We start from the raw sequence: 27,374 nt of genomic DNA, 5'->3' as shown, positions 1-27,374 counted from the left end.
GTGGAAAATGAGGCTTGAGCTTGAGCTGGAGCAGGGTCATGGGTGAACAAGGGAAAATTAATATCTGTCACTTAGATGCCAGTTAGTACTTCTGTCACAGTGGCACCTACAACTACTGACACCACCTCCTGATTCATTTTCTTAACATTTCCCATTTGAAAATGAGAACATTTTAAGCCAGATTTAAGATGATGTCATTAACTGCTGAGGTAATGTGTGATGCGATTTGGGTTTTGTGCCTCTTTGGCAGAATTTTCTTTGCATTTTCTGGAGGAGCTGAGGGCAGACAGTTATCTGGGTGTTATTCACAACAGTTCACGTTTGTTATATAAAAGCTACATTTGGCTGCACACTTATTAATAAGCGGTCGCCTCAGTGTGTAGCGCCGCATGCTTGAATTTCATGATTTGATATTTATACCAGATGTTCTTCCTGATGAAATCCCAAAGGGATTTGTGTCACTTCCTGGGATCAAACTGGGGATCTTTCACTTGTTAGGCAAATGTGTAAATCACTGCACTATAGATACTAATATAATCAAGCTAATTCATAAACTGGTTTATGAGGCTTGTTTATGACACAATAAACACTTTCTCTTATAAGCTGTGTGTGTGTGTGTGTTCAGTAACATTTCCTTTCTTCTGGTTTCTCTGCAGGTGAAGAAATCACACAGTGAATCTCATGTTCCAGACCCTTCAGACGTCAGGTAAGCTCATATGTGTCTGTTTCTATAATATAAGCTACAGAACTGGCTTTTTCAGAAGTCCCTGTGTGTGTGTGTGTGTGTGTTGGTATGCAGTTTGTGTGTGTGTGTGTGTGTGTCTATGTGTGTCCTAGTTCTCTGGTCATGGTGCAGAGAGGTGAGGTTTCACTGCAGTTGCGAGCAGTGATGAGGTCATCAGCACTTCCCCAAGACCACAGTGTCCTAAAACTGCACACCTACACACACACAAGTGCACACATACACTCACAAAGAGGAAAAGATATACTGATTCAATCGAACGGACAAGCAAAGGGAGCATGCTGTACACACAGTCATTTATTTAGGGCTGGAACTGTTGCTCAGTTAATCAATTAGTCAGGTGGAAATCCACAATATGGGCAAATGTGTATAAAAGCCAGCACCTAGCCATGCACATTTGTGAGGGATGGGTTATTCTAAAGAGCTCTCTGAGTTTGAGCACGGTAGGATGCCAGTTTGTGGAATACGCCTCCTGGATATTCCACATTGTAAGTGGTATTAGTGCAAAGTGGATGCATTAACATCAGCATAAAAACTGTGCGCCGGGAGCATCATGGCATGGGATTCTTCTATACTGGTAATGTGTATGTGACCCTTCACTTTTGGCCTCATAGTGAATAATATGCAGCTCTTCACATAATGGATTAACCATTTTTGTCAGTTTAACCCCTTAACTGGCAAGGGCCCAGTGACGGGCCGTTTGTAGTCCCTTTTATATGGCAGGCTAGACCCTCCCATTTTTATTGACACGTCATTCGGCCAATCATGTAACTGGCTGCACCAAATCACCTGACAAAGCTACGTGACGCCCTCTGAGTATTATTGGCTCTGGGAAACCCATTTCTTAACATGATTGGCCGAATGAGGTGTCAGTCAAAATGGGCGGGTCTAGCCTGCCATATAAATGCACTTCATTCGGCCCGCGGACCAGACGCAGCCGATTAATAGGCTATGAAATGGGTTGTTCAGAGCCAATAATGACCAGAAGGCGTTATGTAGTTTTTGTCAGGTGATTTTTTTGCTGCCAGTTAAGGGGTTAAGGCAGAGTGTTAAAAAAATGATAAATATATTCTGGTTTTTAACTTTTCTGATAAACAGATTTGGTGCTTTGACATTAAATATTATTAACTGTAAATTTTTGGTTTTTGGTTGGTCAAGAAGACATTTAAAGATGCCGTCTTTGGATTTTCTAATGGGCGTTTCTTTTTATTGTACACAGATCAGATGTGTCTAGTTATCTATGTGTTAATAAGCAAGCCAAAGAACTTGCAAACAGTAACATTACTCATAGTTTTTTGAGTTATCCACTTTGAGGGCTGTTAAAATATCTTAACTTGGAGAAACAGAGTAGTCTCAAACTGACATTTTGGGTATTTGACTTTTCTAGCTGTGCAAATAGTCATACTGTGTGCTAGGATCCTGCAGCTTTGCCATTCTTCTCTCACTTGCCCGTATCCCCCTTTTGTCCCCCTTTTGGCAGCTTATTGATGAGGCAGTTTCTTCTGCTTCTTAACAGTGTTAGAATGCGTCCCACTGTACTGCAGCTTTAAGCTGTTTTTAGTATTTTGCCTGCAGAAGGAGTTGGCAAAGAGGCACCAAAGTGTTGTCTTTATATTATAAATTATTCTATTAATAGAAAAAAAATGACAGATAAATCAACAACCAGCCACAAGCCCAAATCTGCTAATTTAACAAAATGCGCCGTGCATCTCAGTAATATGCAGCATATTTTTTCAATGACCGGCCATGATGTGAAAACCAGAAAAGAGTTTATGAAACACCACAACTCCTGCCATCGCCTCCCGAGAGGAGTGAAACAGAGGGAAAAGAGGAAAAAACAAGAAGGGGAGACAGAATCATTTCCTGCTGTTGAAAGACAAAAGAAAAGGATGGATGAAGGGTTTTAAGCATGGGGGGGGGGACATAATCTGTGAAAGTTCTTAACTTCTCTCTTGTGTAGCAGATACACTTCAAGCTTTTGTTTGAAGGTAGCACTTAGCTTGTTATTTTGTCCGCCGTAAAGTGTTGTTGACATTAAAGCAGTGCACAAGAGAGCAAAGTGAGTGTTTAGCTGTAAATAATGCAAAAATAGAGCTGACTGAGACGGAGAGAGCTGATTTAGAGTGTTTATGTTTCATGCGCTCTCTGTTTTGCACCCTTTAGGAAGGTCTTTCTCATCTGCTGAAAGCTATATGTTTATACCTGTCAGTCTGACTGTGGGTTGCAGTCATGTGTGGCGATACTATCTGCCCATAGCATTGAGATGGCCTGCTGCCAGACCACCACACAGATGCTCACCCTCTCTCACACACACAGAGATGTGCGCGCACACACAGAGCAGCAGCAGCCCACATTGTTTTATTCTTCTTCCATCTCTGTCATTTCTGGCTTTGATGTCTCACACAAGAGCACGAGTGTGACCAACCTGCGGGCAGTGTGAGTCAGTGTTCACAAACGTGTGCGCGCGCGTACACACACACACACACACACAGACACACACACACACACACACACACACACACACACACACACACACATGAAGCATGGTCCATACACAGACCGACTCAACATGAAACTATGTCTGGGTTCAAATGTACTGAAATGTGGGTTTGTGGCAACAGTGATGAAAAGTCCTAATAAAGTATTTTATATACATTTGTTTGAAGTGTACATGCATAAAAATGCATTAACAGGAATTGCACTCCTTAGTTGGGGCTTATAGAGCCTATAGCCAGAGCAGTTGTTGCCACAATAAACGCTAATACACAAAAGGCAGACTTACACTCCACCATGTGCATCTGCACTCTTTTCATGTCTTACTTACTTCCACTTTCAGTCATACACACACACATACACACACACACACACACGCTCGCAGACACACTCTTACTTTACCATTACCACCTTGTGTGCTGGTTCGTCCCAGTCATGCATGTGGAACACATTGTAAAACTAAAGCATGCTGGCAGGCTGTGGGTTTGTATTGGAGCCCAGAAGTGAATATACACACACACACACACACACACACACACACACACACACACACACACACACACACACACACACACACACACACACACACACGCATAGACACAGCCGCACCATAAAAGAGCCAGCAGGCCCACAGACAAGGTGTAGCCCCTCTGAACACGTGCTCATGTAAGTTAACTGGTGCTGAGAAGCATGAAGTTTATGACTGTGAGGATCTACAGTACAGCAGGATCTTAACATAATGTATGAAAGATGTAAATTCCCACCTGTGAGAACATATTGATGTTGATCTGCTATACATTAAAAAAAAAGAGGAAAAAAAAAGAAAGTTCAACTCGTTTACTCCTCATCTTCCATCCTCGAATAGGTCTATGGAAATGCAGGACCTAGCCAGTCCTCATAACCGTGTGGGAGGTGGAGATTCAACAGGCTCCAAGCTGGACAAAAACAACCTTGGCAGCCCCTCTATCACCACCAATGGAACAGGAGGTGAGAAGCCAGGACATGTTTGGTGCTTTGTGATTTGGGGCTCTTGTATTCTGTATTCAGTCATCAATCCTAAACTCAAAGAAGTGTGCTGTTCAACTGTTTAATAAAAGCTGTGCACATTCCCCGAGGAAGAAGGTCACTATGAGGGAAAATGCGCTTATTTAATTATATGCCTAGAAAAAGAGTTCCTATAGAAAGCGGCCTCATGTGCCTTTGGCGCCCCACTCTTCTCCCCCATCCCACATTACTTTAAAGTAGTTGATCACTGTGGTTTCATCAAAGACTCCCTTCCACCCTGAGACATTAGGTTAAATAAAACATTTTAAAGTTGAAATTTTACTTTCATTTTTAAAGGTAAAGATTGTTGTTAAATTACATGAATTTTTCTTTGTTCACAATCTTCTATGAAAAAGGACCATCTCATGTGCTGCTGCAGCAAAGGTTTGCGTTGCTGACTGCCCATTGTGTTTCTGTACAATTAAAGAACATGAAACATAGTTGTTTTGTTGTTGTTGTTGTTGCTTTTTCATGTCTTCTTTTGTCACTTCCCCCTTTTGTGAAGAGATCATCTTAAACTAGAAACAGTGACATGAAAGGCAGTGGTAGTGGCTTTGTGGCAGACCAGTTTCATCCTGTTCTAAAAGGCTTTTCCAGATACAGATATTTTAGTCACGCTTTTTTATTTTTATTTTTTTTTTCTGGCCCCTCAACTTCTAAATTGAATCTGACGCTGTCATGCTGAAGCAGAAATTAGGTTAGCTTGGCACAAGGACTGAAAGAGTTTTAAAACAAAAACCCTGGCTGGCCAACTGTGGCAAATATACTACATTAAAAAAAAAACAAAAAAAAAAACTGGATGTTTCTGTTATGAACTTAACAAACAAGATTTAATACTTTAAGCTTAAAAAGGTGGTGGTCTGCCAAATCGGTTGTGTTTACAGGCTAAGCTAATCTAACCCTCTAAGAATGAATTTAATCCTTTCTCATTTTTAGCAAGGAAACAAATGTGCCCATATGTACTATCACTTAAAATGCTACATCCACTGTGTGTTAAAGTTAAAGTGTGAATTATTTCTTTGAAGCCTGAAGAGGAGAGTCACTGATGCAGCAATTATATATTTATTGATTTCTACTTTTTTTTTTCTTACATTTTGTAACATTTAGCTGAAAGTCCAAGCACCTCCACTCAAGATACTCATTGCCCTTTGTGTTTTATATGATCTTAACTCTGAATGCACACGTTGAAAGTCACTTAGGCAAAAGCATTTGATGAGTAAAATGTAATGCTCTGAAATTTATTGCAAAATCATCAGTCAGAAAGCCTTTCAGCATGCAGAGATAAATACTTTTGGAGGAATTTATAGAGATGGAAGGACACACGCACATGCGAATGCATGCATACACACTTCCACGCTGGCATGAGTTCTTGAGTAAACCACTGGAGAATGTGTGTAAACACACGGCGAAGCACTTCTGCTCTCCTCCGCTAACGGCCTGGCAAAGTGTCTGTATGTGTGTGTTGGAGAGCAAGCTCAAAATCCCACTGGAAACTATTTCCTCTACAAGAGCATTAAAGCATCACTGGTCTCTTATATGTCAACACCAGTGAGCCCGCTCTTCTCTTTTTCTTTACTCTGTGCCCGTATGAATTTCTCCTTCCTTCTGTTAATCTTTTTTCTTCTCTCACCCTTGATCCTCCCACTTTCTCATGCTCTGTCCTCTGGAAGCATTTCTGTCAGGACAGTTTGATGATATAGCACTGGACAGGGTGCTTTTGTTGAGGGCCATCCTTTGATCTATTGCTGATTTACCAGGCGGTGGAAACCACTTCTAATAATAATAATGTAATGGAAAAAGTGAGATGCTGTATTTTAGTCATTTTGATGTGTTAACATGCTCACAGTCACAGAAATAGCCGTGCTCGGTGTGGACTAACAGCACATTGAGACCGTATTAGAGCACATTAAATCATTTTTGATGAGCTCACAGTTAATGATTTAAGCAGACAGAGCTTGGGCTTCACAGACAGCCAAAACAATCTACATACTCAACATTCCCCTCACCTGACATCAGTGAACGCTCAGACCCAGAGGCCATCTCCATAGCAATCCATTTTTCTTCATTACAGCTTGTCCAGTGGGCTGTATTGCTCCCTTAGGGTATTAATGAAGTTGTCCTGAACTCAATTGAGTTTTCAGATGCTTGCTAGTGATTGGTGTTTACAAAAGAAAACCCTGAAAAAAACACCATGTTTGATGATAAAAAGTCTAATGATTTTTGGTTTGTTTGTTTGTTTGTTTTGCATATTTGTCATAGTTATGTTTCAGGTCATCAAAAAATACAAAATGCAGTTTCATTTATTAAGAGGGGGAAAAAAGCCATCCAAACCTACCTTGCCCTGTGTGAAAAAGTAATTGCCCCCTTTGTTAAATTATGAGTTAACTGTGATTAACCACACTTTTTGGAAAGCTGAATTCAATTTCACGAGCCACACCAAGGCCTGATTACTGCCAGGCACTGTTGAATAAAGAAATCACTTAAATGGAACCTCTCTGACAAAGTGAAGCAGGCTAAAATTTCTCAACACTTCATCCCACGATCTAAAGATCGTGGGACTCCAGTGAACCACGCAGATATTATCCATTATCTACATTAGTGGATAATATCTGCGTGGTTCACTGGAGTCCCACGATCTTAAGATCGTGGGACTCCAGTGAACCACGCAGATATTATCCACTAATGTAGAAAACTTGGAACAGTGGTGAAGCTTCCCTAGAGTGTGCAGCCTACCAACATGAATCATCCAGGAGGTAACAAAAAAGCCCAGAACAACATCTAAAGAACTGCAGGCCTCACTTGCCTCGGTTAAGAAAGCAAAACTAGCATCCATGTGAGAATTCCAAGGAGAAAACCACTGCTGACCAAAAAGAACACAAAGCTCATCTCACATTTGCCAGATTACATTTTGATGACTTTGAGGAAAATATTCTGTGGACTGATGAGACAAAAGTTGAATTTTTTGGATGATTTGCATCCCACTACATCTGGCATAAAACTAACAGCATTTTATAAAAAGAGCATCAGACCTACAGTCAAACATGGTGGGGGTAGTATGATGGTCTGGGGCTGCTTTGCTGCTTCAGGATGACTTGTAACTGATGGAATCATGAATTCTGCTTTCTGCCCTGAACCATGAACTCTGCTCTCTGCCCTGAAGCTCAAGTGAGCTTGAGCTTCAGCTCAAGTGACCAGGACATGACTGTCCTGGTCATGCACCAGGACAGTGATCTCAAACAGACTAACAAGTCCACCTCTGAATGGCTCAGAAAAACAAAATGAAAGTTTCTTTTTTTTTTGAGTGGCCTAGTCAAAGTCCGGACTTAAATCCATTTGAGATGGTTTGGCATGACCTTAAACAGGCCGTCCATGCTTAATAACCCTCCAGTGTGGCTGAATTAAAACAATTCTGCAAAGAAGAGTGAGCCAAAATTCCTCCACAGTGAAGTGAAAGATTCATTGCCAGTTATTCCAGCGCTTGATTGCAGTTCTTGTTGCCAAGGGTGGTACAACCAGTTATCAGGTTAAGGGGCAATTACTTTTTCATACAGGGCCAAGTAGGTTTGGATAACCTTTTTCCCTTAACGTTTCCTTAAAGTATATTTATAGTTTCAGCCCCAAATACCACACAGATCGTTCACTGCACTATGTCTGTATACCTCTAGTTTGGTCTATTTCAGTGTCTGTAGCTTTAAATTAATTTGGGATGGCTGCTGCACCCACTTCTTCTCTTCTTTCTTTTCCCTCTGAAGAGATGGGTTGCTGTGTGACTCTTTAACAGTCAAATTTAGAATCAACATATTAAAATAACAGGAACGCAAACAAAATATCTGATTGAGGCAGCGACAGGTTGTGTAGGTAAAATTAAAATTTCCTTGTTTTTTTTTTTTCTTTTTTTCTCCAGTAGAGTGTAGTGACTTTGACCAAAAAAGGTGGCTTCAGTTAATTGACACAAAAAGTTGCCTGACAGCAGCTTAAGCCCCAAAACCACTTTTTCGCCTGGCTTTGTCCGAAGGTAACAAAATACATCCACCAGCACCTCTAAAGTTTGGTTTAATCTATTCAAAAATTCAGCAGGTTATGAGTTATATATATGTATTCACTGATGTTTTATTTCTAAGCTTTGCTATTGACCCAAGAGAGTCCGGAAAAAAAAACAGAAGTTCCAAAATGTTCCCATAATATAACTATTTTTTCAGGAATATACAAAAATATCAAATGCAGATGTCTATGAAAAGATCAGTACCATGTGATCTCGCATACCTTTGACCTGCATCTGGTTTTCAGTGGGCCACATCCTCACCACCTTCCCACCTTGCACCCCTATAGGTGAAAGCATGACTGTTCTTAACACGGCTGATTGGCTGTTGGGCTGCAGCAGCCCGTCCCCTGCCACAGGCTCCAAGGAATATGGTACAGAGGTGCATGTGTGTGAATACCAGACTGAAAACTTTACAGTAATACGTTAAATGCACAAGGGATGTCTTTCTTTAGTTTTAGCTAGCCACGGTTGTTTACTTGTTGTTTTTCATTTGGTTGGTTTTTGCCAGAGTTGCTCTGACTGATTTTGGTTTGCTGTGAATTTTCTCTCTGCTTTATGAATCCCATTGTGTTCCTGCATCCCAGTTTATTACAGTGTGTGGAGTTTCTTTTTTATTTCTTTTAAATATACATTTACAGGGTTCCTACCAAAGACCCTCTGAGAAGAGATGAATTTGATGAATTTGCAGGGGAAGTCAAAAAATCTCAAATATTTACTAAAGCTCACTTTGCATGAATTAATTTTTGAATGTATTACTTACACTTTGTGATTTTCCTTCTCATCCTGATCTTAAAAATAACATCAGAAAACAATGAAAGAATAAAACCTCAAGGTCATAGGGGTAATAGATAGTCATTTAAAAGCTATGAAATTTAATAGCAATTGCAATGGGAACCCTGCACGCAGCATTAAGTTGACATGCTGTAATTGCATGGTAGTTTTATGCTCTTATGTAATAAGGTTTTCTTTGTGTGTGTGTGTTTTGTGTGTGTTGTGGAAAGTCTTTACTGCTTTACCCTAATGCTGACCCTTTCCTTTTCCTCTAAGTGAAAACAGAGCCTTTGAACAACAGCGATACAGTTACTACGACAGGCGACACAGCGCTGGACACATACGCAGGCTCAGGTAAAGCGCACACATCTTTGGACAGAAATGTACATGTTTCACAGATATCGCCAAAGTCCAGGCTTGTCAGTCTGAGTTGTTTCATACACGGGGCATCGAGACATGAAACTTCTCAGTCAAAAAAGGTCAGTCTAGTGAACAGCATAGGAGGACTAAGAATCTGCCAAGCCTCACTGGGGGAGTCAAGAATGACTCGTGACAAAAGCAGGAGGAGGATTGTATTTTGCATGGATTATAGTTTGTTTTTCCTTGCCAGAGTAAAGTTGATCACTACCTAGCTGATCAACTAACACTAGTGCTGTTCACTTAGTGAAGGGGGTGGATCTGACAGAGAAACCAAGGAAACTTAAAGGGTGGTGACTAGATGATCGCATGGTGTTAACTTTTCAGAGTTCCATCTTTAATATACATTATATGATTCAGGCGAATACACCGGCCTGTTTAAAAATGGCTTAAAAAATTCAAATCCCCTCACAAGTGGAGTCGATGGAAGACTGACGATGGAAACAGCATAATGAGTTGACGATTCAGTCTGATATCAGATAGACAGAAATTTAAATGCCTTTTGGCCTCTGCTTGGCTTGCTCTGTTTTTTTCAGACAACGCCATCATCCATTTGTGCTCACTGGTAGACCTGCTGAAAACTTTAATCCAGTGAAATATTGCCTGTCCTTGGATTGCATCATCATCAAAGGCTGGCAGAGGGATGAGAGAGAGGCAAAGACATTTTACACTTGCCTTTTTATTTTTTTTTAGACTCACACACGTCCCCATTCTCTTTCACACTCCAAAACACACACACACACACACACACACACACACACACACACACACACACACACACACACACACACACACACACACACACACAGCCATTCCACAAAACAGAAAGAGGGGTTTAGACACAGCAGGGTGTTTTTCAGTACTGAGCTCTGACATCTCAATGACCACAAACACACATTGTGTTTTACTATGAGGCCCACTGTAAGGGTTTCATGGACTGCAGTGATCTCTAAAGGAAGAATTTGGCTCCTCTCCATTCAAAATGCTTCAAATTATGTTTACTGGAACGGCATCTCGGCTCAAATAAGCTGGAGGCCCCGAATTGTGCTGTTCAGGAAGAATTTTGTTAAATGTGCACGAAAACAGAAGATTTGAGTTGGCATCATCCGTAACATGTTTTTGCCTTGTTGTTTTTGATTATCTTGCTGTTTTTAGTAATCACCAGCAGTGGATACAGCCCTCGTTCAGCCCACCAGTACTCTCCTCCCCTCTACCCGTCCAAGTAAGTCTGAGATTTTAAACAGAACAGGCGTCTTTGTTAGCATACCCTCTTCTGTACAGTTAGCTAGAGTCCAATTTTACCCATCAAAATAACTCCTAAATGCAAAATACCTACTTCACCTCATCCTAGTGTGTCTCTTTCCTCTTACAGGCCCTACCCCCACATCCTCTCCACGCCGGCAGCCCCTTCCATGCCGACGTACACCGGCCAACCTCAGTTCAGCAGCATGCAGCAATCAACCGTCTATACTGCTTATTCTCAGACAGGCCAAGCCTATGGATTGTCTACCTATGGTGTGAACCATCACACACTGAAGCTACACCCACTTTATATAGGGACTTTTTTAATATTACATGTATTTATAAAAAGTGACTATAGAAAAAAACTGAACTACAGATGTAAAGGAAAAAAAATGTATATAAAGAGTGAATCTAACTGTTAGGGTATTATTTTAGGGTAGAAGACATTCAAACTCAAACTAGGTCTTCTCATGCCATTCAGTTGATGTGATTGGGCTAGGTGAGTGATTTGGATGCCTTTTTAAATACTATAAGTAAACTCATTATGCTGTATTACATTTGGAGAGAAAATAAATATTTTCCCCATTCAATCATTGCTAAGTGGCATAGCCAAAGATTTGAATAAACTGAATTCAAGGTGAACTCTTACAGTTAGATCTGTAAGTATTTGGGCAGTGAAACAATCTTTTGTAACTCTTCCTCTGTACACCACTTTGGTGGTTAAAACAAACAATCAAGATGTGACTGAAGAGCAGGCTTTCAGCTTTAATGAAGGGGTTTAACTAAAGTATTACATTAACTGTTTAGGAACTAGAGACATTGTTATGCACAGTACCCCATTTTTCAGAGGCTCAAGACTAATTGGGCAGTTGACTGATGAGCCGTTTCATGTCCAGGTGAGGCCTATTCACTTGTTATTCAATGACAAATTAAGCAAGCTGGAGTTGATTCCAAGTGTTGAGCTCATATTTGGTAGCTGTTCATTGGTACTCTCAATATGAAGTCCAGTGAGATGTTGATGTAAATGGGGGAGGCCGTCATTAGGCTTAAAAATCCCAGATAAATTTGCCATTGTCTACAATGAAGAGACACCTTCATGAATGAAAATACAGAGGGTTTACAACAAAGTACAGACCACTGGTTACACTCAAGAACAGCAAAGCCAGATTAGACTTTGCCAGAAAACATGCACAGTTCTGAAAAAATCTTTGGACGCATGTAACCAAGATTAATGTACATGGCTGCCAGTGGAACCGGGTCACTAGTGTTTATTGATGATGTGACTGCTGATAGAAGTAGCAGGATGAATTGTGAAGTGCACAGGCCTTTACTCTCTGCTCAGGTTCAGCCAAATGTTGCAAAACTGACCGGACAGTGCTTCACAGCACAAACATTAAGGGTCCAAAGGAGCAAAAGCAACCCAAGAGTTTCTGAAGGCAAAGAAATAGAGGCTCTCTCTGATGGGATATTCTTTAATGGCCAAGTTAGTCAGCTGATCGCAACCCATCAGACCATGCTTTTCAGTTACTGAAGACAAATCTGAAGGCAGAGAGACCCACAAACAAGCAGCAACTTCAGGCAGTCAGTGACAGCAAAGGATTTTCATCCAAGTATTAAAAACAATCTTTATATTAAAATTATGCTCGGTTAATTTTGAGCCTCTGAAAATGAGGACTATGTATAAATGTGGCTGTAATTTCTGAACAGTTAATGGAATACTTTTTTTTAAACCTCTTGAATTAAAGCTGAATCATTTAATATAATTATTTTTTCTATTGCCACAGACCTCGGTGTGATGCTTCCCGGCATAAAAACAGAAAGCGGCTTAGCCCAGAGTCAATCTCCTCTGCAGACAGGCCTCAGCTACAGCACCGGCTTTACTACACCTCAGCCTGGACAGACTGCGTACTCACCCTATCCAATGCCAGGTCAGTTTGTAATGCAGCCTATGTAACAACTTTAACTCACCATCTCAGCCCAGAGAACATAACACATTCTTCTGATTTTAAAGAAAATATTTTCAGTATTTAAGTTCTTGCTGAAAAAGGTATTACTTTTTGAATGTGTCCAACAGGTTCCAGTTTCACTCCTTCCTCAGGCCTCTACACCACTAACAACTCAGTGTCCAACCCCGCCAACTACACTGCCACACAGCAGGTACAAGTGTGTTTGCTTATAGTTGTGGTCAGAAGTTGACACGTTTATCATGGGCATGAATGTCATGGTAATTTTTATTAATTTTTTAAAAATAATTTCTTTGAATTGTTCTTTTTCCAGGGTGTAATGATTGTACAGCATATAACTTTAATGACTTTACAAAACAAGAATTGGGGACACCAGTTTGAATTTATTTTGGATTTTCTCTAATCCACACAGGGTCAAAAGTGGACATACAGGCTCAAATATATACATTCACCCCACTAATATTTGATTAAATGTCTCTTAGCAAGTTGCAGGTTGCCCAGACACTTTTGGTAGCCATCAGCAACCTTCTGGCATATTTCTAGCTGGATATTTGACCACTATTCTTGGCAGAAGTGGCAGAGTTCATTTAAATTGGTTGGTTTCCGGACATGGACCTGGCTTTTAAGCGTAGTCTACAAATTTTCAATATTGGTTGAGGTCCGGGTTTTGGAAAGGCCTTTCCAGAAGCTTACTCCTTCAATCCTGCTTTATCCATTTCAAAGACAAGTTTTCATATGTGTTTGGGATCATTGTCCTGTTGGAACACCTAACTGTGTCCCAGTTTCAACTGTCTAGCTGTTGAATTGAGGTGAAGTTGAAGAATTTGGGGGTAGTCCTCCTACTCCATTATTCCATGCACTTTGTGCGATGTACCAGTACCACTGGTGGCAAAACAGCCCCAGAACATGACACTACCACCACCATGCTTGGCAGTTTGTACAGCGTTCCTAGGTTTGAAAGTCTCACCTTTACTCCTCTAAACATACCTTCTGTCATTGTGGCCAAATATCTCTGTATCTCTGTAATATGTCTGTATCTCATCTGACCATAAAACATTTCTCCAGAAGGCATTTGGCTTGTCCATGTGGACAGCTGCAAAATTCAGTCTGGCTTGAAGGTCATCTTTGGAGCTTCTTTTTTGTCAGCACCCTCTTAGTCCACAGTGATGTGAAACTCGACAGTGACACTGGTGTTCCAGGAGTTTCCAGTTCATGGCAGGCTTGAGCCTCAATGGTTCCTGGGTTGTAACCAATTTCCTCTCATGTGAGGGTGATAGTTTGGGTTTTCTTCCAGATCTTGGCAAAGTGGTGACATATCCAAATACCTTGCACTTACATACGATTGTTTGATCTGATGATCTCGGAATCTACAGTTGTTTAGAAATGGCAGTCCTTCCCAACTTGTGTGAATCTACAATTCTCATTTTTAGCTTTTCACTGAGTTCCTTGGATTTTCCCATTGCTCTGAGTGTTGGTCAGTCCAATGAGTGCTGTCAGACAAATACAAGAGAAAACTACCACTTGTAGTCAATCATCATCATCAGTAACAAGGAGTTAACAGGCTTGGACTTGTCAATTTATGACATGGTAAAACTTTAAACACCATTTATTAAAAGGTTTAAGTGAGTATATGTATATATTTGAGCCTGTATGTATAATTTTGACTGTGTGGATTAGAGAAAATCCATAATAAATTCAAACTTGTGCACCCAATTGTTGTTTTGTAAAGTCATTAAAGTTGTATGCTGTACAATCATTCCACCCTGGAGAAAGAACAGTTCAAATCATCAAAAGCCCCAAATTACCATGACCTTCATGCCCATGATGAGTGGATATAACCTTCTGACCACAGCTGTACATACTGCATGCATGTGTTCATACAGGTTTGTCTATCAAACAGAACAGATCAAACAAAGCTAACATGTTTGCTCTTTGATATCAACTAAATGTAATTTTCCTTATAATACTGGCTCAAAAAAAAGAAAAAAAAAATCAGGAATTTTTATCAGTTGCATTAGGATTTGAGACCAGAAGTGGTTTTCCAGTCATGCTCCCACGCAGTTTCCCCTCCTTCATGGTAGCTTTAAGAAATAAAATCTGATTACAATGCAACCTTGCAACAGGGAAAATTCTGGGAGAGAAACAGACAATTAGTCTTTGTGAAAGAGTGTTATGGTCTGAGTATTTCTCTATGTCCATATGATGAATTATATTGTGGTAGTAAAAATGCTTAAAGGGGGATTTTAATGTCTCACTATGATAGATGTGGCTGTTTACAGGAAGAAAGTCAAGGTTTGGCCCATGTGGGTGGATTAAGAGGGAATATAGTGTGTGCGTGTGTGTGTGTGTCTGTGTACTTGTATTACTCATGTTGTGGGGATATAAATCTTTTTAAACAGTCACACTGTGGGGACCTGCCTCCTATTTGGGGACAAAGAAGCAAGTCTCAGTTGCATGATTTGCAACATTTTAGTTGGTTTAAGGTTAGGTTTAAGTTCATTGTTGGGTAAGCATTAAGCAAGTCAAAGTCATGGTAGGGGTAAGTCTCTGGGAAATGAATACAAGTCAAGGTAATAATCTCTGAAGCAGTGAAGGAAGATGGATGGATGGATAGAATGTAGGCAAAGTTAGACAATAGACTAATAAAAGCTTGTGCCTACACAATGTGATTGTGTGCGCTTATGTATGACCACACACTAACTGTGCCTTCATGTTGTGTGCTCCTTTTTTTAAGGACTTCTGGAGATAGATGTAGTGACAGGTTTAGAGAGTTGACTCATAAAAGTGTCCATCTACACTGGGTCAGTAAAAAGCAGCAGCACAAGGCTTTAGTTGTTTCAGAGATATAAAAGACAGAAAGGCAGGGATAAAAGATTAGAGACATGAGAGGGAACACTTGTAAAATCTGTCCTCAGAAGTCAGTCTGGTCCTTTCAACGTCTCAATTTCGCTGTTTCTTTTTCTTTGTGTGGTATGTCTTTGTGTGCTCATAATTCTTATTTTCTGCAGGACTACCCCTCATATACGACATTTGGCCAAAACCAGTATCCTCAGTATTATTCCACCTCCCCTTACGGGACCTATATGACCTCCAACAATGTGGATGGCACAGGCTCCACAGCAGCCTACCAGCTGCAAGATCCTACCCCCGCCATGACCGGACAGGCTGCTGAACTTCACCCAGGTTTGTGTTAACAAGGACAGAGTTTAGAATGAAGCAGTTGAATTACCAACACCACACCCCAACTCTAACTTCATAAATATGCAAACAAATGTCAAAGATTTTTTTCACCACTCCTGATTGCGGTTTCATAATCTTGTTTCCACAGTTTTAAATAACTGAGTTCAAAGCCCTCTTTTTACTATGATGAAGCACAGGAAGTAACTTTAGACTGTAGCCATAGTTACCTGGCATTGCACTCACTAATTGGAGAATCGACATGTGTTTACATTAGCCTCTGAGACTTTGATTAGAGACAAGTCACGTTAAATATTGCACTTTGGTGGGCACGTCAGAGAAGAAAACGGGAAGGAAGAATGACTTAATCTGCACACTTGTGTGCAGAAATATGGATTCATATTCAACTTTTCATTTTTTCCATATTATTATTTGGTTTATTTTGGCTGTAATTCAGGAAGCCTGATTAAAGATGCTTATCATTCTTCCTGTCACTAGCTCTTTTTCTTCCACTGGCTTTCTCACTTTTTCTCATTTGCTCTTTCTCCAGGAGTTTCACTCAGTATCTGTATTTATTTTTATTTTTTTGTCACCAGCTTTTGTGTGTGTGTGTGTGTGTGTGTGTGTGTCTTTATCCACCCCCCTCTCTCACTCTCTCTTTTTCTCCCTTTTTCTCCCTGATTGAGACATAATAATATGCGAGCCGAAGCTCAGAGTCTGGTTCTAGTTACAGCGCAGCAGTGGAAGCATGTGGCGTTAGGAGGTTTTTTTGTGTGTGTGTGTGTGTGTACACGTGCACGTGCATGCGTGCGTCTTTGTGAATATTCTCATGTAGAAAATTGTATGTACACTATCTCAGCAAGAAGCATCACATTACCTAACCTGACTAATTTATTGCACACTTCCATCTTCCCACTTCTCTGCTAAATCTTTGCATGTGCATGTCGTCATGAATCAGTCAGAATACCAGTGGTACTTTTGTTTAGGTTTCTTGGTAGCCTTTAAGTTGATCCGTCATGCCAATTACCTTGAATTATTAAACCTGACAACATGGCTTATTACTGTACAGTGTCTGAATTATTGCTTCTCCTGCAGTGGATACAACTCCAGAGCACCTGTGGGATCACCTCAAACCACATCATTACTATAGTTTGTGATTGCTTGTGCAGTTTAAGACAGATATTTGATCAAATGTAAATTTTAAATGATTCAAAAGCCCTGTGTGTGTGTTTATATACACTCTTAGGGGACTTTGATACAGTGCAGAGCCCTTCCACACCCATCAAAGAGCTGGATGACAGAGCCTGCCGGAGTGGGGGGTCTAAGTCTCGGGGCAGGGGCCGCAAAAACAACCCCTCCCCTCCTCCCGATAGTGACCTGGAGGTAAGGGACCAAAAAACATACACGGAGAGCACTGGGATTACTGAATGAATATTCCATTCAAATCTCAATGGACGTATGGTATTTGCTTTGATCTTTATCCACTCCATTCACTGCAGTCTCAAAATACAAGTGAGAAGCTGATGGAGATGCCATTGTCAATACAGGCATGCATGCACATATTGGCCCTTATTTACTAGCATGTGTGTATGCTAAATTACTGTCTGATTAATGAAACGTGCACACTTGTCTTATACAATCTACATACCATCTGCATACTGCACCACCCCCATTTCTCTATATAAGGAAGCATTTACCATCATGTGGGGCAGAAAAAAGTGGTGACAGTGTTGTAAGAGAGAAGCCTGGTCCTGTAAGGCACGAAAGCAGGAGAAAGTCCTACTGAAGAAACTGAAACAATTGTGTTCAAAGAGGAAGCCAGAAGAGGCACACTCTGATATGAAAAATATCAGCAGACTACAGGAAAAAGAGGAAAACAGGTGGTCAACAAGGAGAACATGATCTGTCAGCCAAAGAAGAGAAACACACAGCAATAAAAAAAAATACATTAAAAAAAATCCAGATTCTACACAACTTGTGAGAAAGTCAAGTTTGTTTATGTAGCACATTTAACACAACAACAGTTGACCAAAGTGCTGTACATAAATATAGAATTTAGAATCAATTTAACCCTAACCCTAACCCAAATCCAAAATATTTGACTGTAAGTGATGACAGCCAACAATAAGTGATGTCATTTTTATTGAAAGATAAGGATAATGAATTTAAAAATTTTCAAATAAAAGCCTGTACCTTTCCATTTAGTATTTTTCTTTACATGCATTTACATTTTTTTACATTTTTATTTCCCTGTAATTCTGAGCATAATAATAATAATAATAATAATAATAATAATAATAGTTTAAATGCCCTAAGACAACCAGGCTTTAATTCAATCACTGATCAGAGGCACATCTAAATTTGTTCATAAAGTATAAACAAATTCAGGTATGAAATTATTGATAAATCACTAAATTGTGTGTGAAAAGTTTGTACGCACAATTTACGTGCGGATTTGTGAATATGCTCTGTTAGTAAATGAAGGCCATTGACCTGAGATTTGCAAAATTAGAATAATATTTTTGCATTTTCTCTCTCTTTTTTTTTTGTCTGCAGAGGGTTTTTGTGTGGGATCTGGATGAGACGATCATTGTCTTCCATTCTCTGCTCACAGGCTCCTATGCACAAAAATATGGCAAGGTAAGACAGTGTTTCCACTTAAATGACGACGCCTAAGGTTACACATTATTAGAGGTGTGGTGTGTGTGTCCTGACACCGACAGCAGCAGCCAGCAGCAGTCTGTTAAGCTGCACCTCAACTATGCAATGCAGTCTTGTGAAAAAACTAAGTGCACCCCATGATTGGATAGGCTGTACAGCTACTTTTAGCAGCAATAACTTGAATTGTTTTCTGTCTACAGCACTTCAGTCGGGTTGAGGTCTGGACATTGACTGGATCAGCAGCACCTTGATTCTTTTCTTTTTCAGCCATTCTGTTGTAGATTTACTGCTATGCTTGGAATCATTGTCCTGTTGCATGACTCAGTTTGGGCCAAGTTTTAGCTGTCGGGCAGATGGCCTCACATTTGACTCTAGAATACTTTGGTACACAGCGGAGTTTGTGGTCAGCTCAGTGACTGCAAGATGCCCAGGTCCTGTGGCTGCAAAATAAACCCAAATCATCACCCCCTCAACCACTGTGGCTGACAGTTGGTATGAGGTGTTTGTGCTGAAATGCTGTGTTTGGCTTTCTTCAAACATGGCGCTGTGCATTATGGCCAAACAGCTCCACTGTGGTCTCATCTGTCCAAAGGACATTGCTCCAGAAGTCTTGTGGTTTGTTCAGATGCAACTTTGCAAACCTAAACTGTGCTGCCATGTTCTTAGAGGAGGATTTCTTATGGCAACCCTTCCAAACAAGCCATACTTGTTCAGTCTTTTTCTAATTGTACTGTCATGAACATTTAATCTGCTAACTGAGGCCTGTGGAGTCTGAGATGTAGCTCTTCTTTTGCTGGGGAGTTTGGGGCACTGTGCTAACACAAACCTGAATGTTCCAGACCAGCAAACTGCCAAAATTTCTGCTTTTATAGAGGTGCTCATACTTGCTGATGATCAGTTAATCAAATGGATACTTACCCATGATGGGTCACCACAATAAACCTTTTGAGGTTACCATGCCCTGTGGTGGAGGAAAGTGTGGAGGTTGCTGTGGTGGTACATGGCCACATTCTGAAAGCATGTCCACCTCTTCTTTATAATTACAGGGGGAAAATAACATTAAACATTAGGTTGAATTTTAGCTTTGAAAATTAATATTCTGAAGCAGATTTTTAGGTATACCAATACTCCCCCAACACCATCTATGAAACCAGAGGTGGTGTTTGAGCACACAAACTGAATAAGTTTAATTTCTCTCAGTAGATTAGTAATATGATATCAACCACTTCAGGAATGTTACGGTCAATTTGAGATCATAATCACATGCAGTATAAAAATAACTCTTTAAATGTAGCTGTTAATAATTGCCAATGCTTTAATTAGTTAAATGATCATTTAACATGATCACTTCTTAATTGGGCTTTATTTCAATTTTCAATGTGAACTTATTTGGTGGTCTCTCCTTCTCTCATAACAGCAACACTGTTTATAGTTCCCTTTTATTTTAATAGTTCTTGGCACCGATCTGTGGTCGTCCAACGTAGCCAAGGCTACAGATTTTTATTGGGTGATGTCGTTTCCTGTGGGCACTGGTGTAGCCACCAGCCCGCCTGTACGGGCTTTGCCTCACAAATCCATTTTGATATTGCAGTTTGGCAGTTGAACAAAAGCTGGCACAGCGGGCTCTCAGTTTGGAGCCAGACTTGCGCTGAGCCGTAGGAGCCTAGGCGTTTTACAAATACGGTTTGTGGGCTTGTGCTTCCTAGTTGTTCTGCATTTGTGGACTTTAATGTTTGGTAGTTGGGATTTAATGGGCATAAGACAGGCCCTGGTGAGCTGTAAATCAGTGCGTGTATGAGGAAGGGAACACATGAGGTCTTGTGGGTAATTCAGCTCGATTTGTGTTGTATTTACTGTAGAGAAGCACCGAATTCAATGGGAAAATCACAAAAGAAGCTTGTAAGAGAGAAGTGGGAGTTTTTGCATTTGTCTTGACTCGCAAACAAATTGTGACTTAGATGTTTTCAATGACTCAAATTAGATTCTGTTTACCCTCTCGCAGCATGCCATGCTGGATTACCCGCATGACTCATGACAACTGGCAAATCATCTGCATGAAAAAAAAGGATATGCCTCTTAATATTTGTCTGAAAATATTTGCTAGAGCATTTTTTCACCTCGTTTTCTGCTGCTGTCCTTGAGAAATATAGCAGCAGCTGTGTCTGTTCACACCTCACCCAAAATAGTGTTTGCACTATTAACATAGAAACCACAAGACCTAAGTGCCCCTCTCATGCAGCATTGAGGATACAGCTGCTGTTTTGCCTTTCGTGAATTCACGCATAGACATCTTATCGCACAGAGGCAAACAAATCTCACTTTCAGCTTCTTACTATAGCCAAAGTATACTGTTCACATCATCATGAAGAGTTTCTGTAGCTTACGTGATACCAGCGAAGGTGGAGCATGGAATTGTTTAATAAGGAGCGTATAGTTACAGTTTTCTGTGATGGATTGAAGTTGACCAAAACAACAAGAAGAAAAAAAGCCACCTCGGCTTTTATGGAGCCTAATGTAGATATCCAGCATAATCATTACCTCCGTGTCTCTGTGATGGCATTAAAGGAGGGGGAAAGAAATGCAGTCAAAATCTTACATCATGGGACACTTTGGACGGTTGCAAGTTTTTGCATTCCTCTCACTTACTCCGAGACTGTTTGGACTAGACTAGCCATTTTTGAAAAATAAATTACACTTACATCTCTTAGCAAGAACTCATTTGCAACTTACCTCATCCCCTGGAACAGCTGCAGCACATATCAGGGTTGGTTGCAAGCAGTTAATTTTGCTCACTGTCTGAACAAGTGAAGTGTTTTGAAAATATGAATTTTTTTTTTTACAATAATACACTAATAACGTGTAACAAATCATTCTCATTTGTGCAGTAATAATATAGTATTTGTTTAGCAATAAGAGCTACTGACTTTTGTTTATGCGTAGAGCATAGCCAGTGCTGAGTCAGTGTGGAGATTTTAACAGATGCTCTTTCAATCTCTGTTTTTCATTCTGTGCCAGAGATAACAAATGCCGAGAAACATATGTAGTTATGGTGAGATGCGCTTCTTTTTGCACTGACACTCATGAATTCTGTCAGTTTCTCTCCCTGTCCATGTCTGTGCTCCTCGCCCGCTCACTTTCACTCTCCTTCCTGTTAGTTTCTTTCTATTCTGGTCGTCTGACAGCGTCAGCGAATCGTGCAGCAAGCTGTCGACCCTCGCTGACCTATCACAGATGATGGTTTTTGCAGCTGAGCGCCAGGCTGGCAGAGCGGGCTGCGTTCCCCAAAACACACACACACACACACACACACACACCATTCACATACCACATACACTCCAAGCATCTCCCTTTGCGGGTACCTATGCTTTGCAATACACACACGAATAGACACAATCTTGCCCCCCCCCAAAAAAAGCATAAGGAATGTTGATGGGACAGAACAAGTGCAACCTGTCTGTCAGCCTCTGCTGTGATGAGTGGAACGTACCAAGTATACAAATGGGGGTGGGGGTGTGAAGTCTAAAATGGTTTTTGAGATGGGAGGAAGCAGTAACTTTGGAAATTTGTTGTCATATTGATGTCATGATGATGTTATCTTCTTCTATTAGGACCCTCCCATGGCGGTAACACTGGGTCTGAGGATGGAAGAGATGATCTTCAACTTGGCTGACACACACTTATTTTTTAATGACCTGGAGGTGAGTCACTTTTAGGGGCAGATGTTTTTGCCCTCTATTCAGATTTTGCACAAAGCATAATGTTAAGGATGTCATTGTTCCATTGATGCATCCATTATATATACCCATTTTAATCATGTGGTGGGTCATGGTGAAGAGGCTGGAGTGTATACCAGTGGGCACTGAGCAAAAGGCAGGCTACACCGTTCACAAAATTCATGCTGGCATTTATATCTAGAGCCAATTTACAGTCACCGGTTACCTAACGTTGTGACTTTGGCTTGTGGGAGGAAACCTAAGCTCCAAACCATTACTTAAATACAACTACTGCCCTCTTGTGGTGAAAAGTGAGTTAACATACTGTAACTGCCACATCATGTCTGCAGTCTAACTTTAGCACATTGTACTTGTTATAATTTTCATTTGTATGTGTATCTGTATACAGGAATGTGATCAGGTACATATTGATGACGTGTCGTCAGACGACAACGGCCAGGACTTAAGGTGATTATTTTAAATTTAAATATTAACTTGATGATTGAAATCATGCATTTTAAAAGTATACATTTTGCTTTACTGCCTGCATTTAAAAAAAAAAATAAAATAATTTGCATTTTTTCATATAAATGTATGCTGTTATGTTTAAGATTCTGAAAAATGTTAATAACCATCTTGTTTTTTTTCTACCAGAGCAGATTTTCAAATAAAACATATTATTATTATTGACAGTACTTACAGTTTTGCAACTGATGGCTTCCATGCAGCTGCAACCAGCGCAAACCTGTGCCTGGCTACGGGTGTCCGCGGCGGGGTCGACTGGATGAGGAAACTGGCCTTCCGCTACCGACGAGTCAAAGAGTTGTATAGCACGTACAAAAACAATGTGGGGGGTAAGCCAATCAGAATAGAGTCAGAACAGAGTTGAAAGTGAGTTTTATTTTAGTTAAATTCTGCAGGAATTGAAAAGTTTTAAAATTATATTCATGGCCTTTCTGGGGTTAAAAAATGTACTTAAAAAAAATTTTATTTTTTCTGTATTGCCCAAATATTCAATGTGTTAAAATAGAGCCGCACTAAAGAACAGGTTATAGCTGAGAAATCTTTTTATTTTTATTTCTTATAGGAATATTAAAAACAAACCAAATTAATAATGAGCATATATACAAATACAGCAAAAAAAAAAAAGTACACTTTGTAAATTATGATTTTTAAATTATTACTGTGGGTTCATTACCTTTCTTAACCTCTTATCCCCCTTACATTTGTGGGTAGGCTGGAGCCAGTGGCAGCTTATTTTTATGCCAAAATAAAATAAGATTTTGTGTTTTTTTGCTCAAACATTTATGTGTGCTAGATTTTAAAAAGAATATTAGAGCTAATATTAATATATGATATTTCCATCAGGAACCGGATCAGAACATCCTCATGGAACTGACCCTTGTAGACTGATTATGAATTAAAGAAATTGGTGCTGTGTTTTAGGTTTGCTGGGTCCTGCTAAGAGAGACGCCTGGCTGCAGCTCAGAGCTGAAGTGGAAGCTCTGACTGACTCCTGGCTCACCCACGCACTCAAGTCCCTGTCCATCATCAGCTCCAGGTACCACTTTCCATTTTATCCCTGTGCTTTACAGAGATGGTAGAGTGCTTAGAGCGTTGGAACTGAGCCATGTTTAGCACCAGTGGACACTAATTAAAGAGCCACTCATTGATTTGTTTATCCATTTACTGACCCACCTCCACTGTGCATAATATAGTTCATTCTTTCTCTTTGTCCCTCAGGAGTAACTGTGTAAATGTGTTGGTGACTACAACACAGCTCATACCAGCGCTGGCCAAAGTTCTCTTATATAGTCTGGGATCTGTTTTTCCTATTGAGAACATTTACAGTGCAACAAAAATAGGTAAGCACACATGAACACGCATATCCAAACTCATGCATACATTCCAAAATGTTAATCAAATGAAATAAAATAAAAATAAAATTAATGAATTATTTCATTATTGTGAAATGGAAGTCATCAAATAGTAACTGAATGGATATATGATTTTAAAAGGATTTCATTAGATACAGTACTGTGCAAAAGGCTTGAGCCACCCCTCATGGATCTAGCTAGGAAAATGGGAGAAAGGTGCAACAATTTATTGAAACACATACATAGAAACATATATAGAGAAATATAGTATAAAAGGCAAAAAACAGAGTTTGTGTAATTCTAACAATTTTTTTTATTCTTCAGCACAGCCTGAACTCTCTCAGGCAGCTTTCCTTAAGCAATCTTCAGGAACAGTTTTCCAGGCTTCTTGAAGGACATTCAAAGCTCTTCTTTGGATGTTTCTGCATTTTGTTCTGTTCTGTCAATATGATCCAATACTGCTTCAATAATGTTGAGGTCTGGGCTCTGGGGAGGTCAACCTATGACTGATAGTGTTACATTGTGTGTTTTTCTATCCAGGTATGGTTTTACACATTAGTAATGTGTTAGGCTGAAAATTAAGTCACGGCCAATCAGAAGCTTTCCTGATGGTGTTGCATGGTGGATCAAAATCTGATGGTACTTGTCTGCATGCATACATCAGTTTTGACAAGATCTCCAACACCGCTGGCTTAAATCAGCTCCAACCATGACAGAGCCTCCACTGTGTTTTACAGATGGCTGTAGACACTGTTGTTCCTCTCTCCTGACCTGCTCTGTACATATTTGTGACCATTTCAACCAGAAATGTCAAATATGGATTCATCACTTAATGAAAGCTGTTTCCACTGATTTTCAGTCCAGTCCTTTTGTAACGTCTACTTTTTTCCTCCACCTGTCCAGTTTCCTCACATTTATTTTAAGGACACACTGCACACCATTCTGAGATATTAGCCAAAAAATTTGACACATCTCTTTGGGAATCACCTTGAAAGTGTAAAAATACAATTTTATGTCTGTCAAACTGTGTTTTATCTGGCATTTTTTTATAATTTCTTCTTCACTCACCTCTTTATACATCACTTTGCTATTATTAATTATATATTAATATTAATCTCTGGCTCTCTTCCACATCACACCTTCTGTCTTGTCTCTCTCCCCTCCCTCCCAGATGACTGCCCCTCCCTGTTCCTGGTTCTACTGGGAGTTTTTCCTTCCCACTGTCACCAAGTGCTTGTTAATAGGGAGTCTTCTGATTGTTGGGGTTTCCCTCTATTGTTGTAGGGTCTTTACCATACAATATAAAACATTCCTCTGAAAATGGTTCAGGTACAAGGACTGGACTGAAATGAAATAAATGAAAAGAAAGTTTGGCTCCTTGGAAGGAATATATAAAGAAATGTGGAATGGCTCAAGATTTTTGCGAGTAGCGGGGAAAAAACAAAACTTTCATTTCAGTTTTGTTTTTCATTTCTTATACTCCCCATGCTAGTAATTTTGATTGAAAGAGAAGAGGACCTTTTTGTGGTTGATGACCTCATATAATCCAAAACACAGCTCCACCCAGCAGATGCTTCAGTAGCCACATTAGGTGCAATCACCTGTGTAGAGTGGTGTAGAGTGTCTTTAATATGACGCACTTATCCCCAGACTTATAATATTCTTCCAGTTTCTCAGTGATCTGACTCATCTCGTGTTCTCGATCTGGCCTCACACTAATGTTGCTGAGGCTGCACGCCCACATTCTGAATGGACTCTAACCTCAGCTGGATACAGCAGTGTACTGCAACCATGGCCAATGCCTAACTGACATTCAGCCATACATCAGTTTGAAGAGAGGAAGCAAAACAACTCAGATTGGGTTGGGTAGAAAGACAAAGAAAGGAAGAAAGAAAGGAAAGAACGAAGAAAAGAAAGGATTTGTTGTGTGTGCGTGTGCTGTCACCATAAGATATGCCTTGATTAAAAAAAGATGATCTGTATGAAAGCAAGTGTTTAAGGGTCAGATTCTATGGACCCCATAGACTCCAGGGTACATTATGTTTAAATGGAACTATTCAATAACTAATATCGTAATCAGTATTTGTTCATTAAAAGTTCTAAAAGTTGACATGCAGTGTGAGTCTAGCAGCATGCACAGGCATTTATGCTTTCTTGTTAGGGCAACTAGATTGATTATATTTATCATAACACTTCTAAGGATGCACCATGTGGGGAATAATTTGAGCAGTTTTCTTTTATGGGAAATTATCTTTTATGTACACGTGTGTGTGTTCACATCACCCCAGTACGCACAGCTCTACCCTCTTCCTGTGTTTATTTCCATCTAAACAAAGGAAAAACCTGTGAAAGCCATTTGTTTGTCTCCAGGAAAAGAGAGCTGTTTTGAGCGTATAGTCTCCCGCTTTGGCACAAACATAACATATGTTGTGATTGGCGATGGAAAGGATGAAGAGCATGCCGCCAGCCAGGTAAACAAATGACTCCTGAACTTTGACCCCTCTGACCATGTGACCCTCCTTCCTCCCCCTTGTTTATTTGTTTTTTGCAGGAAAAGAGAGTTGCTTTGAACGCATAATGCAAAGGTTTGGCAGGAAAGTAGTGTATGTTGTAATTGGGGACGGTGTGGAAGAGGAGCAGGCGGCCAAAAAGGTAATGGACCCGCAACCTCACCGTGACCCCCCTCGCCTACTCAGCACAGTGTGAGCTCTGATTGGACGAAGCCTGCCTTTCTTTGCTGCAGCAGTTTTGTGTTGGTCCTTTACTTTTTCTGGTCTACTTGCTTTGTTTTTTTGTTTTTATGGAGTGACAGGAGACTTTTGCAACCGTCAGAATAAAAATTTAAGAATGAGGCTCGGCTGCTGATGGACTATTCCAAATTTGTGTCAGTAGTGGCTTAATTATTAAATTGACATGTCATTTGAAATTGTTTAATGAATGGCTCCGTAAACATACACGCTGACTGGGCTGTGAATGGCCTCATTTTGTTTAGAGCAAATAATCCTGCTGGTTATGCCGTGATGTGTCTCCTGTTTTCAACTGATGCTGTAGTTATGTGAGAGTAAAGGACAGTTATATAACAAAAAACAGATAAGTAGTGAAGTACTATAAGTTTACTCCACCAGGATATTTTCTTAATCTTCTTTTCTCCAGCTTTGTGTTTCATTCATCGTGCTGGGTGCCGGGGTTGTTAAAAAGTGGCTTTGCATTTTGGGATATAATCTTATTTAC

General features: G+C 40.1%; 1 protein-coding gene across 4 annotated transcripts in view; it reads left to right on the top strand.

The window, feature by feature from the left end:
- The window catches only part of LOC115774456 (eyes absent homolog 4-like), a 49,841-nt gene extending 23,079 nt beyond the window's left edge, over positions 1 to 26,762 (top strand). Inside the window, exons 3-20 of one of the 4 annotated variants that reach the window (XM_030721754.1) lie at positions 657 to 706; positions 4,101 to 4,222; positions 8,609 to 8,692; positions 9,369 to 9,446; positions 10,665 to 10,731; positions 10,882 to 11,024; positions 12,536 to 12,679; positions 12,826 to 12,908; positions 15,724 to 15,898; positions 17,139 to 17,275; positions 18,449 to 18,532; positions 22,162 to 22,251; positions 22,676 to 22,734; positions 22,960 to 23,120; positions 23,713 to 23,827; positions 24,010 to 24,131; positions 26,514 to 26,614; positions 26,695 to 26,762. In XM_030721754.1, coding sequence (XP_030577614.1) covers positions 657 to 706; positions 4,101 to 4,222; positions 8,609 to 8,692; positions 9,369 to 9,446; positions 10,665 to 10,731; positions 10,882 to 11,024; positions 12,536 to 12,679; positions 12,826 to 12,908; positions 15,724 to 15,898; positions 17,139 to 17,275; positions 18,449 to 18,532; positions 22,162 to 22,251; positions 22,676 to 22,734; positions 22,960 to 23,120; positions 23,713 to 23,827; positions 24,010 to 24,131; positions 26,514 to 26,614; positions 26,695 to 26,721 — 1,842 coding nt within the window. In that variant the 3' untranslated portion in view covers positions 26,722 to 26,762. The remainder of the gene's footprint in view (positions 1 to 656; positions 707 to 4,100; positions 4,223 to 8,608; positions 8,693 to 9,368; positions 9,447 to 10,664; positions 10,732 to 10,881; positions 11,025 to 12,535; positions 12,680 to 12,825; positions 12,909 to 15,723; positions 15,899 to 17,138; positions 17,276 to 18,448; positions 18,533 to 22,161; positions 22,252 to 22,675; positions 22,735 to 22,959; positions 23,121 to 23,712; positions 23,828 to 24,009; positions 24,132 to 26,513; positions 26,615 to 26,694) is intronic. The other 3 variants (XM_030721757.1, XM_030721756.1, XM_030721755.1) reach the window with 3 other exon arrangements.
- The last annotated feature ends 612 nt before the right edge of the window (positions 26,763 to 27,374 follow it).

Source organism: Archocentrus centrarchus, chromosome 24, assembly GCF_007364275.1.
Source record: "Archocentrus centrarchus isolate MPI-CPG fArcCen1 chromosome 24, fArcCen1, whole genome shotgun sequence".
Classification (NCBI taxonomy): Eukaryota; Metazoa; Chordata; class Actinopteri; order Cichliformes; family Cichlidae; genus Archocentrus; species Archocentrus centrarchus.
The sequence above is the reverse complement of the archived record's forward strand: the minus strand, read 5'-3'. Positions and strand labels throughout refer to the sequence as shown.